The following is a 13,338-nucleotide window of genomic DNA, read 5'->3' on the forward strand; positions in this document are numbered from 1 at the left end:
ATTAATATTCAGGTAATAAGACATCCACAAGCCTATTTTCTCTGTCTTTCTCTCTCTATTTCTCTCTCTCTCTATCCATCTCTGTCTCTCTGCAATGTTGACTTAACGGTCACAGTGATTACGAGTGGATCCTCTTCTACTGCGGATAACACCGACACACATCACTGTTCTAGAATATCAACCCTTATCCGCCCTTATCCACCTGTCAATCATATCCACACATCTTTTTACCTTTTCTCTGTCAAACACCCAACCTCCTCCTCCTCCTCCCCCTCTCTCCTCCTCCTCCTCCCCTCTCTCCTCCTCCTCCCCCTCTCTCCTCCTCCCCTCCCTCCTCCTCCTCCCCCTCTCTCCTCCTCCTCCTCCTCCTCCTCCTCCTCCCCCTCTCTCCTTCTTCTCCTCCTCCTCCCCCCCTCTCTCCTTCTCCTCCTCCCCCTCTCTCCTCCTCCTCCCCCTCTCTCCCTCTCCTTCTCCTCCTCCTCCCCCCCTCTCTCTTCCTTCTCCTTCTCCTCCCCCTCTCTCCTTCTTCTCCTCCCCCTCCCCCTCTCTCCTTCTTCTCCTCCTCCCCCTCTCTCCTTCTCCTTCTCCTCCTCCCCCTCTCTCCTTCTCCTTCTCCTTCTCCTCCCCCTCTCTACTTCTCCTTCTCCTTCTCCCCCTCTCTCCTCCTCCTCCCCCCTCTCTCCTTCTCCTTCTCCTTCTCCTTCTCCTCCCCCCTCCCTTCTCCTTCTCCTTCTCCTTCTCCTTCTCCTTCTCCTTCTCCTTCTCCTTCTCCTTCTCATCCCCCTCTCTCCTCCTCCCCCTCCCCCTCCCCCTCTCTCCTTCTCCTCCTCCTCCTCCTCCCCCCTCCCCCTCCTCCCCCTCTCTCCTCCCCCTCTCTCCTCCTCATCCCCCTCTCTCCTCCTCCTCCTCCTCCCCCCTCCCCCTCTCTCCTTCTCCTCCTCCTCCTCCTCCCCCTCTCTCCTCCTCCTCCCCCTCCTCCCCCTCCTCCTCCCTCTCTCCCAGGTGAAGGATGATGACCGGGCTCTGTCTCTGGGCAGTCTGTCCATCCCTCTGTCCCGTCTCCTGGCTAGTCCTGACCTCAGCATGGACCAGTGGTTTCAGCTGGACAACTCTGGCCAGGCCAGCCGCATCTATATCAACGCTGTTCTGAGGGTGGGTGGGGAGCACACACACAGAAAACACACACAGGCGCACGCAGCAAGCACACACACTCACAGAGCACACACATGGAACACACGCACACACACAGTTATGCCATGGCATAACCTGTCCTAAAGTTTATGTCTCTGACTAAGTGTCTCCCTCTCTTCTCTCTCCTGTGTTATAGGTGCTGTATTTAAATGAGGATGCCTCTCCTACCAGCCCCATATCTCCTCACCCCCTAAGCCCAGGGTCAGGCCACGGAGAGGGGGGTACCACATCAGAGGTGGCCCCCGGGGGAGTGAGTGGAGCCCCCAAACCTGTACCCACCCAACCCAAGCAGACCACCCCTGACTCGGACTTTGCTAGTGAGGTGAGTCCGCTAACCGAAACACACACACACACACACACACAAACACACACACACACACACTTGTTAAGGTAGTCCATCCCATCCGATGATGACTTCTACTACAGCTTGTGGCTTCGCCAGGCGACATTCAGTCCTTTTTTCCTCTGCCAACTGCACTCCTTGTGGCAGAGGCCACGCCAGGTGGAAGGATCGCAGCTACAGTCTGGAGGGAGGCAGGGTTTATCCCACACTTCTTTGGTGAGGTCTTCAGTTGGTCCTTTAGCTGCTGTTTCTGCCCACCTGCAGAGCGACGGCCCAGTTCTAACTGTCCGTACAGCATCTTTCGCGACAGGAGGTCCTCTGGCATCCGATGGCATGGCCGAGCTATCTAAGCTGGTTGTGTGTAAGGGACGCCTCAATGCTCATGCAGTTGGTTCTCTGCAGGATCTCTGAGTGAGGAAACAGGGTCTTGCAACATTGTATCGACTGGGTCCAGCTCGTTAAAATACATGTATTTACTAAAAGACCCATGCGTTTTAGGAAGCTCAAGTACGTGTTCAGATTTGGTCTTTGTGGAGCCTCCTAATGTTGAACAGCACACACACACTCTTTCTCTCTCTCTCTCTCTCTCTCTCTCTCTCTCTCTCTCTCTCTCTCTCTCTGCCCCTCTCCGTAGGGAGTGCTGCGTATCCACCTGGTGGGGGCCAGTAACCTGTTAGCTAAGGATAACTTAATATATAGTGTACTCTCTCCCTCTCTCTCCCTCTCTCCTTCTCCCTCTCTCCTTCTCTCTCTCTCTCTCCTTCTCTCTCCCTCTCTCCTTCTCTCTCTCTCTCTTCTCTCTCTCTCTCTCTCTCTCTCTCTCTCCTTCTCTCTCTCTTTCTGTCTCTCCATCTTTCTCATTCTCCTTCTCTTTCCCCATCCCTTTCCTCAATAGGGCGTTCTGCGTATCCACCTGGTGGAGGCCAGTAACCTAATAGCTAAGGATAACTTTATGGGAGGCATGGTGAAGGGGAAGAGTGATCCCTATGTCAAGATCAGGGTCGGGGGAGTCACCTTCCGCAGCCACACCATCAAAGAGAACCTCAACCCCTACTGGAATGAACTTTACGAGGTAAAAAGAGCACAGTGACAGGAAAATATTGAGCAGCTGGATATCGAAAATGTTTGCGTTAGATGATGAAATTAGGTTCCGGACACTGTGGATCTATGCTCTCATACAGTAAACAATAATGATGGGATTTAATTAATGGTGAATTTAGACTTACAAAATATCCTCTGGAAAACATTAAGCACCTGTTCTATATGTGTTGTGTTGTGTTTCCTCAGATCATCCTAACCCAGCTGCCTGGTCAGGAGATCCAGTTTGAGCTGTTTGATAAAGATCTGGATCAGGATGATTTCTTGGGCAGGTGAGGATCTGACCAGACAACATGGTGCCTCAAAACAACTAAGAACCATTCAGATGAAATACATGAATGTTTTGTGTTACAGGTTCAAGTTCAACCTGCGAGACATTATCAGCCCACAGTTCACTGATGAGGTAATTCACTATAAATGAATGTTTTTATGACAGATTTTGCTGTGTTTTCTTTATGGCCAGTGGTAGAGCTACAGTGGGGAGAACAAGTATTTGATACACTGCCGATTTTGCAGGTTTTCCTACTTACAAAGCATGTAGAGGTCTGTAATTTTTATCATAGGTACACTTCAACTGTGAGAGACGGAATCTAAAACAAAAATCCAGAAAATCACATTGTATGATTTATAAGTAATTAATTTGCATTTTATTGCATGACATAAGTATTTGATCACCTACCAACCAGTAAGAATTCCGGCTCTCACAGACCTGTTAGTTTTTCTTTAAGAAGCCTTCCTGTTCTCCACTCATTACCTGTATTAACTGCACCTGTTTTAACTCGTTGTTAGATTAATTTGTATTTAAGAATAATGACTAAAGGATTTCACCCCAAATACAGTATAAATGTGTGAACGGTGTTAAGAGTTATAATGTAGTGGCAACCCACTAACAGAGGGGGGCGGGACTAAACATTCCAGGGTGAAGGAGACGGCGGAAACTGTTTAAGAAAAGCCTCCTAAAGGTGGGCGGAGCAAAGTGCCTTTGTGTGTCAAGGGGTATAAAACAGTATGTATGGGTTTTGGCGCCAGAGCTCTCCGTGAATAAAAATACAGATCATTCTTGCTGGTTGTGGACCTTGAATCATTTATGATTAAAACCAGAGCCTTACAACCTCTGGTAATGATTCAAGCTTAGGTTGAATTAGAGATAGAAATTCTCGTGACACTCGTTACCTGTATAAAAGACACCTGTCCACACACTCAATCAAACAGACTCCAACCTCTCCACAATGGCCAAGACCAGAGAGCTGTGTAAGGACATCAGGGATACAATTGTAGACCTGCACAAGGCTGGGATGGGCTACAGGACAATAGGCAAGCAGCTTGGTGAGAAGGCAACAACTGTTGCCGTAATTATTAGAAAATGGAAGAAGTTCAAGATGACGGTCAATCACCCTCGGTCTGGGGCTCGATGCAAGATCTCACCTCGTGGGGCATCAATGATCATGAGGAAGGTGAGGGATCAGCCCAGAACTACACGGCAGGACCTGGTCAATGACCTGAAGAGAGCTGGGACCACAGTCTCAAAGAAAACCATTAGTAACACACTACGCCGTCATGGATTAAAATCCTGCAGCGCACGCAAGGTCCCCCTGCTCAAGCCAGCGCATGTCCAGGCCCGTCTGAAGTTTGCGAATGACCATCTGGATGATCCAGAGGAGGAATGGGAGAAGGTCATGTGGTCTGATGAGACAAAAATAGAGCTTTTTGGTCTAAACTCCACTCGCCGTGTTTGGAGGAAGAAGGATGAGTACAACCCCAAGAACACCATCCCAACCGTGAAGCATGGAGCTGGAAACATCATTCTTTGGGGATGCTTTTCTGCAAAGGGGACAGGACGACTGCACCGTATTGAGGGGAGGATGGATGGGGCCATGTATCGCGAGATCTTGGCCAACAACCTCCTTCCCTCAGTAAGAGCATTGAAGGTGGGTCGTGGCTGGGTCTTCCAGCATGACAACGACCCGAAACACACAGCCAGGGCAACTAAGGAGTGGCTCCGTAAGAAGCATCTCAAGGTCCTGGAGTGGCCTAGCCAGTCTCCAGACCTGAACCCAAGAGAAAATATTTGGAGGGAGCTGAAAGTCCGTATTGCCCAGCGACAGCCCCGAAACCTGAAGGACCTGGAGAAGGTCTGTATGGAGGAGTGGCCCAAAATCCCTGCTGCAGTGTGTGCAAACCTGGTCAAGACCTACAGGAAACGTATGATCTCTGTAATTGCAAACAAAGGTTTCTGTACCAAATATTAAGTTATGCTTTCCTGATGTATCAAATACTTATGTCATGCAATAAAATGCAAATTAATTACTTATAAATCATACAATGTGATTTTCTGGATTTTTGTTTTAGATTCCGTCTCTCACAGTTGAAGTGTACCTATGATAAAAATTACAGACCTCTACATGCTTTGTAAGTAGGAAAACCTGCAAAATCGTCAGTGTATCAAATACTTGTTCTCCCCACTGTATGCCTCCAAACATGTGTGTCAAACAGTATTGCAATGATACTGTCATAGTCTGATAATGGTACTCTGGTAATCATGTGTCTGTTTCTATCACAGTGGTACACTCTGAATGATGTGAAGTCAGGTCGGGTTCACCTGATCATGGAGTGGCTCCCCAGGGTCTCAGAATCCGCCAGACTAGATCAGGTTAGCTCCCCCTGTTCTCTCTCTCTCTCTCTCTCTCTCTCTCTCTCTCTCTCTCTCTCTCTCTCATTTTCTCCCTTTTCCTCCCCTTCTTTCCCCCATACTCTTTCTCTCACTCCCTCTCCCACACTCTCTCTCTTTCTACATTCCTCTCTCTGTGCTCTACCAGTATCTGGTTCTAACGGTGTATTATAATTCTGAACCTTCCAGATCCTGCAGTACCAGGCCCAGCAGCAGTACCAGAACAAGGCAGTACCGTCAGCTGCTGTGCTGTTTGTGTATGTGGAGAGAGCGCACAGCCTGCCGGTGAGACCAGGGGCCTGCTACCCTGCTGTGTGCTATCATACTGTTGTTGTTGTTGTTGTTGTTGTTGTTGTTGTTGTTGTTGTTGTCAGTGACTCTATATAGCCCACAATACTTCCTCAGTGTTTATATACAACAAGGCTTTTTTGGTTTTATTACTACATTATGACCTTACATTATTGGTTTGTAGATTTGTTATTTATGTGCATTTGGTGATGTTGATTCTGTTGTAGTCCTTTCATTTATTTTATACACTAATCATTGTTTTTCATGTTCGCAGTTGAAGAAGAATGGAAAAGAGCCAAAAGTGGGGGCAGAGATTCTGCTGAAGGCCATGTCATACAAGACCAAGGTAACACATCCTCATTTAGTCTTCTTGACTCCATGTCGATGTACATACTGTATATGCTTACTAGAGAAACCAAAATGAAAGATGGACAATTTATGTTTATCTTTGGTTTCTCCATCCATCTCTTTTTCCAAGGTGTGCGAGCGCTCTACGTCTCCTCGGTGGGATGAAGCTTTCCACTTCCTGGTTCGTGACCCTAAAGAAGAACTCCTTATAGTGAAGGTGAGAGAAAGGGTCCGCAAGGGTTGAAAAGTACACATTTGTTTTTCTTGAATGGGGCCTAAGAGGGCTGATAACACTGTTAGCATGTTTTCAGACAGAGCTTACACCTATTGAAACACATTTGAATGGACCCATTCAACGCTGGGAGAATGAGTGGTGACATTGCGAGTGATAGTGGACAGAGTTAGAAAGGGACAATGGTACTTTATTTTACCTCTGATCATTGTGTGCGTCTGTTTTTCTATCCCCTCTGTACTATAGTTGTCCCACAGCTGGGGCCAGGCCCTGGGCACGGTGGTACTACCACTGAGAGAGGTGCTGTCAGAGCAGGGCCTGGTGCTGGACCGATGGCTCTGTCTGGACGGGGCCCTCCCTGAGAGCCAGATACTACTGAGGGCCACACTCAAGGTAAACTCCAAATAAACAGGCACTCTGTGTACCAGACTCACCACTGTCCAGGTTCAAATAGTATTTGTTTTCTTTCAAATGCGTTATCTGTGCTAGATTGAGCTCGTCTGGCACAATGGAACCAGTGGAACAGTCCCTAAAGTGTGAACTCCGCCCATCTGGCATTTCAGGCAGGCTCAATTAAACACTCAAAGGATTTGAAAGAAAACATACTATTTGAACCCATGTCTGACTCATACACCCACTCTCTATACCAAACAAACTCAGCACTGTCATATGATTTTCATACTCAGAGACTCTGTCCCAAACTCCCCACTTGTCCCATGACTATTCCTCCAAAACAACACGATTGCATGAATGATCCAGTTCAGATTGTGCCCCTAAGGCATTCTGTATGATTGCATTTGCTCTGAACCCCCTCTTTCTACATTCATGTCATCATGTGAGCTCTTTATACTTTCTGTCCTGATACTGATTTTACGGTCACATGTCTCTTACTCATAAATGTCATGTTTTATCTGTTTTTCTAAAGTGTGTCGAGACCATGTGTGAAATGTCCTTTAAAATTGAATAAACTGAAGCTTGAAACTTGAGAGGGATATTAAATGGCCTTTTGTCCTGCAGATCTTGGACACCCAGCTGGCAGTGTGTCGTAGTGATGGTACTGGGGAGGGCAGTGAGGACAGAGACCATGTCATCCACAGACGGGACACTGAACCAAACCTACGACACAGATCACCGCTCTCTCAACTGTGAGTCATTCTGAAGCTCACAGTCAGATCAATGTCCCATTGTGTTCCGGTCACATTACAGTACAGTACAGTACAGTGAGGACTGAGGAATCATGTACAACGGGCCTGCATGGCACATGTTGTTCTTCTCAGTACAGTGTACAGTTGAAGTCGGAAGTTTACATACACTTAGGTTGGAGTCATTAAAACTTGTTTTTCAACCACTCCACAAATTTCTTGTTAACAAACTATAGTTTTGGCAAGACGGTTAGGACATCTACTTTGTGCATGACACAAGTAATTTTTCCAACAATTGTTTACAGACAGATTATTTCACTTATAATTCACTGTATCACAATTCCAGTGGGTCAGAAGTTTACATACACTAAGTTGACTGTGCCTTTATTATTATTATTATTATTAAACAGCTTGGAAAATTCCAGAACATGATGTCATGGCTTTAGAAGCTTCTGATAGGCTAATTGACATAATTTGAGTCAATTGGAGGTGTACCTGTGGATGTATTTCAAGGCCTACCTTCAAACTCAGTGCCTCTTTGCTTGACATCATGGGAAAATCAAAAGAAATCAGTCAAGACCTCAGAAAAAAAATGGTAGACCTCCAAAAGTCTGGTTCATCCTTGGGAGCAATTTCCAAACGCCTGAAGGTACCACGTTCATCTGTACAAACAATAGTACGCAAGTATAAACACCATGGGACCACGCAGCCGTCATACCGCCCAGGAAGGAGACGCGTTCTGTCTCCTAGAGATTAACGTACTTTGGGGCGAAAAATGCAAATCAATCCCAGAACAACAGCAAAGGACCTTGTGAAGATGCTGGAGGAAACAGGTACAAAAGTATCTATATCCACAGTAAAACAAGTCTTATATCGACATAACCTGAAAGGCCACTCAGCAAGGAAGAAACCACTGCTCCAAAACCGCCATAAAAAAGCCAGTCTACGGTTTGCAACTGCACACGACAAAGATCGTACTTTTTGGAGAAATGTGGTCTGGTCTGATGAAACAAAAATAGAACTGTTTGGCCATAATGACCATTGTTATGTTTGGAGGAAAAAGGGGTAGGCTTGCAAGCCGAAGAACACCATCCCAACCGTGAAGCACGGGGGTGACAGCATCATGCTGTGGGGGTGCTTTGCTGCAGGAGGGCCTGGTGCACTTCACAAAATAGATGGCATCATGAGGAAGGAAAATTATGTGGATATATTGAAGCAACATCTCAAGACATCAGTCAGGAAGTTAAAGTTTGGTCGCAAATGGTCTTCCAAATGGACAATGACCCCAAGCACACTTCCAAAGTTGTGGCAAAATGGCTTAAGGACATCAAAGTCAAGGTATTGGAGTGGCCATCACAAAGCCCTGACCTCAATCCTACAGAACATTTGTGGGCAGAACTGAAAAAGCGTGTGCGAGCAAGGAGGCCTACAAACCTGACTCAGTTACACCAGCTCTGTCAGGAGGAATGGGCCAAAATTCACCCAACTTATTGTAGGAAGCTTGTGGAAGGCTACCCAAAACGTTTGACCCAAGTTCAACAATTTAAAGGCAATGCTAACAAATACTAATTGAGTGTATGTAAACTTCTGACCCACTGGGAATGTGATTAAATAAATAAAAGCTGAAATAAATCATTCTCTCTACTATTATTGTGACATTTCACATTCTTAAAATAAAGTGGTGATCCTAACTGACCTAAGACAGGGAATTTTTACTAGGATTAAATGTCAGGAATTGTGAAAAACTGAGTTTAAATGTATTTGGCAAATCCTAATTTGGCAAAACCTTAGGTGTATGTAAACTTCCGACTTCAACTGTAAATAAATAACACAATTCTGTAGTTTAAAATGATCATGTATCTGTAATCAAACATCATAATTAGGGCCAGGAGTGTGACCTGAACTCGTGACCTGACCAGTAAAAACTCTGGGCCTAGACATACTGAAGGAATGAATACATTTCTAATCCATGTAAACTGTAACCATGGGAGATTCTCAATTGGGCAAATGTGCGGATTCGCCTCGACTCCTCCTGCCTCCTCTCCTCCGTGACCGGGAAACCGTTGAAGGAGCGTGTCAATTCATTAATAGGCAAACGGAGGAGTTTGCTCCTCTCCTCGATTGCCTCCTCCGGCATAAGATACTGAGGTGTATCCTACCGTAGTCCTACTGCAAGAGTTTGGAAATTCACCACAACCCCTTCGAAAGTCGGAGTAGAAAATCATGCACATTTAAAAACGATATGCTACTTATCCTTTTATCTATAAAATGTTTATCACTTTACATATATATTTTGTGATTAATCCTCTGTAAATTTCATTTGCCAGAGTCTCATTTCATACAAGCGCATTTGTTTCCACATTTCCTCCCCTCGCCTCCTCCCCTCGATTACCTTTGACCTTTTTCAAAAGGAGGCGAGGAGAGGACGGAGGAGAGGACACGAGGAGTCGAGCAAAACCAATTGAGATTCTCCCCCTGTCTACCTGTGTCTCCTCGCTCAGAGTTGATCAGAGCCCCGGCCAGGTGAAGCTGCAAATTGGCTACTCATTAGAGGAGAATCGGCTGTTCATCACCGTCCTCTCCTGCAGGTATGTCCCAAACTACAATACCCATAATGCACTGTTTATCACTGTCCTTGCCTGCAGGTCTGTCCTGAACTACATTTCCTATAATGCACTGGCACTGACCGACTGGCTGGTGGTGTATAGTAACTTGACCTATAGCCCTATAACCTTTATTTGATATCTATGTTGTATGGTGTGTGCGTAAAAAAAATAAAAATGTATTCATGAATGTTAAGCCATTGTTTTATTGTATTTGAATGAATTAATGCATAAATCAACTTAAAAAAGGGGGAAAGCTAGCCCTAATGGATATGCTAAGTCTGTTTCAATGGGCTATTGTGTGTCCACTATCCACTTACAGTTTGAGCCAGTTTGCTACAGCAGGAAAATAATCCTGCAGCAGCAGGAAATGTGAATTATTATGTGGATTATTAATTAATGGACATTTTTGTAGAACAATGATACATTTTTCGTAAGTCAAAATCAAGTCTGAAATTTCAAAGTGGAAATTACAAACTTCAGAAGCTTTTTTAAACCTAAAATACACTACAAGTTTTAAATGTCCTGCATTGCATGAAGGTCTCCTGCAAAAGGGGGATCTGTATGGAGCCAGGGAACATTGTGCTACCTGTAAACAGTGTCCACACGCAGTTAGTCACCCAGTTTGTCCTATGTTTGCCTTCAGGGGCCTGCCAGCTTGTGGGTCTGCTAAGGACGGGTCCGACCCCTATGTCTCCTTCATACTTCTGCCAGACAAGAACAGGACCACCAAGAGAAAGACCAACACCAAGAAAAGAGACCTCAACCCTGAGTTCAACGAGAGGTGATACAGAAGGGGACATCAGGAGACAAGCTAGAGGGAATGTGTAGGGACAGGAGTTTTCCTGACCATGTGACCTTAGCAGGAATAACTATCTTATACCATAGTTAGCTTTGTGTAATAGTATCTGGTACTGTTTGCATTTTTGTATGTTTGAAGTCCTAGCCCTATATATCAAACTAGCAGCTCTACAGTAGTTAGTTATGTGTCATTCTGGTTATGTCATATACTAGTATTTGCCATTGTATCTCTTTTCCTTTTTCTGTTTGTGCAGGTTTGACTTTGACTTCTCTCTGGAGGAATCCATGCAGAGAAGACTGGACCTGACTGTCAAAAACAACGTCTCCTTCATGAGCAGGGAGAGAGAGCTCATTGGAAAGGTAAGCTACTGTAGGCTATCTAATGATCTGTGTCCTGGTTTAAGCACCTTTGAGATGACCTCTGACCAGTGTTTTCGTTGTTGTGTTTAGTTACAGCTGGATCTGGATCAGATAGACCTGAAGAGTGGCAACACACAATGGTAGGTGCCATCCCATGGGTTACCTTTTCTACATTTATTCATATGCATTCCATATGACTTTGATTGATAAGCTACCTATCTGTTACTTTTTCAGGTACGATTTGGTAGAGGAGACCAATTAGATGAGAGGATGGACTCGCTTTCCTGCAGTGCAATGTTACTTTGACTATCACTTCTTCTGTTCAGTTTGTTTTATATTTGCTTACATTACATATCATCCCAACAATAACACAATTCATCTGTAAATTGAATTCCTCCAATCAATGACAGATTTGGTCTGTGTTACTACAGTGTAATTCCAGAGTCATGAGAACATTTTATTCAAGATTGTTTGGTTGAATAGATATTTGATATAAAAGCAATTATGTTGCTACTAAAGAAATATACACTGAGTACACAAAACATTAAGAACACCTTCCAAATAGTGAGTTGCACACCCCCTTTTGCCCTCAGAACAGCCTCAATTTGTCGAGGCATGGGCTTTACAAGGTGTCGAAAGCGTTCCACATGGATGCTGGCCCATGTTGACTCCAATGCTTCCCACAGTTGTGTCAGGTTGGCTGGATGTCCTTTGGGTGGTGGACCATTCTTGATACACACGGGAAACTGTTGAGCGTGAAAAACCCAGCAGCGCTGCACTTCTTGACACAAACTGGTGTGGCTGGCACCTACTACCATACCCCGTTCAAAGGAAATTAAATGTTTGTCTTGCCCATTCACCCTCTGAATGGCACACATACACAATCCATGTCTCAATTGTCTCAAAGCTTAATGTCCCCTTCATGTACACTGATTGAAGTGGATTTAACAAGTGACATCAATAAGGGTTCATAGCTTTCACCTGGATTCACCTGGTCAGTCTATGTGATGGAAAGAGCAGGTGTCAATGTTTTGTACACTCAGTGTATGCTACCAAAGCACTTACATTTTATTAACTTAAAAGTCACAAAAGGCATTTTGCTTCAATCACATTATGTGATGTTTTGTTGTATCTTTTAATGTTTGATTATGCATTTTTATCAACCCCAGAACACCACAAAAGCAGCAACAATCCAGAACAGTTTCAACTTTTAGGTGTTTAGAGTTGTTCTAACCAGTTAACTTATTATTTACTCAAAAAACTAATTGTTCTCTGAGGGTACATTTTTTCTTTGTTTTTTGTTTTTAAGTTCTTTCATTCCAAAGATATCAACAACTTAACGTGATGACTTTATGTACCATCATGGATGTTTACAATCCAACTGAAATGATTACTGATTCCTGAAATTATTATTTGAATTATGTTTTAAGAAACTTTGTTTTAACTCTTCAATTCCTTATTTTATCCAGTTTTTATATGTTTATATGTTAGCCTTATGTATTCCGATACTTGTGCACAATTTAAAAAAAATAATGATTATATGTTCATTCTGTCCCAAATGAAGAAGTTTTAAATGTTCTAATCAGATATATTTGAGGGTTGATTTTATAATTCAGGAGAAGTATTACGAAATGACCCAGCACATCACATTTGCCACTGAAAATGTTACACATGCTAGCTTTACAGTATTGCAATATCCGAATCACTGTGCTTTTATTTGATAAAGGGAACATTATATGTGGAGGAGATTAATATGTAGCTATATCATTAATGTCTATGTTCACATTCCAAGGCAGCATTGTGTTGTATACAGTATGTTTGTGTGTAATTGTATGTATTTGTATGTATTTGTAGTGCCAATAGTGACCTGGGGTCTGCTATAAGTCAGTCAATCAGAGTCATGTTACAAGTTGTTTGTTATAAAACACTTAGTGTTAGACAAAAGACCCTGAAAGAACCCTGAGGGCTGGTTTCCTAGACACCGATTAATGCTATTCTATACTAAGAAGCATGTTCAATGGAGATTCCATGGAGAGTGCTGTTTTTTTTCAGGACTAGGCTTAATTTGTGTCCAGGACACCGGCTCTGAAAGAAGCAGGCTAATTTTGTGGCAAGGAAATTCCCTTCCCCCTGCTGTCATCTCACTGCTAAGGCTTGAAAAATGTATTAAAATGTTTGTAGGCAATATAAAGAAGTAGGGGAGAGAGAGAGCGAAAGAGACAGAGAGAGAGAGAGAGAGAGAGAGAGAGAGAGAGAGAGAGAGA

The 13,338-nt window shown here is 44.2% G+C and overlaps 1 protein-coding gene across 2 annotated transcripts in view; it reads left to right on the plus strand.

Annotated features, from left to right (window-relative positions):
• Positions 1-11,667, plus strand: part of LOC121545851 (extended synaptotagmin-1) — a 26,070-nt gene extending 14,403 nt beyond the window's left edge. The window contains exons 15-31 of one of the 2 annotated variants that reach the window (XM_041856722.2): positions 1-12; positions 1,003-1,152; positions 1,328-1,513; positions 2,430-2,606; positions 2,822-2,904; positions 2,987-3,035; positions 5,193-5,282; positions 5,490-5,585; positions 5,863-5,934; positions 6,067-6,153; positions 6,415-6,561; positions 7,186-7,313; positions 9,722-9,898; positions 10,560-10,697; positions 10,969-11,074; positions 11,165-11,214; positions 11,309-11,667. The exon at positions 1-12 is cut by the window's left edge and continues 75 nt beyond it. In XM_041856722.2, coding sequence (XP_041712656.2) covers positions 1-12; positions 1,003-1,152; positions 1,328-1,513; positions 2,430-2,606; positions 2,822-2,904; positions 2,987-3,035; positions 5,193-5,282; positions 5,490-5,585; positions 5,863-5,934; positions 6,067-6,153; positions 6,415-6,561; positions 7,186-7,313; positions 9,722-9,898; positions 10,560-10,697; positions 10,969-11,074; positions 11,165-11,214; positions 11,309-11,336 — 1,776 coding nt within the window. In that variant the 3' untranslated portion in view covers positions 11,337-11,667. The remainder of the gene's footprint in view (positions 13-1,002; positions 1,153-1,327; positions 1,514-2,429; positions 2,607-2,821; positions 2,905-2,986; positions 3,036-5,192; positions 5,283-5,489; positions 5,586-5,862; positions 5,935-6,066; positions 6,154-6,414; positions 6,562-7,185; positions 7,314-9,721; positions 9,899-10,559; positions 10,698-10,968; positions 11,075-11,164; positions 11,215-11,308) is intronic. The other variant, XM_041856723.2, reaches the window with a different exon arrangement.
• The last annotated feature ends 1,671 nt before the right edge of the window (positions 11,668-13,338 follow it).

The sequence above is a fragment of the Coregonus clupeaformis genome, chromosome 30 (assembly GCF_020615455.1).
Source record: "Coregonus clupeaformis isolate EN_2021a chromosome 30, ASM2061545v1, whole genome shotgun sequence".
Classification (NCBI taxonomy): domain Eukaryota; kingdom Metazoa; phylum Chordata; class Actinopteri; order Salmoniformes; family Salmonidae; genus Coregonus; species Coregonus clupeaformis.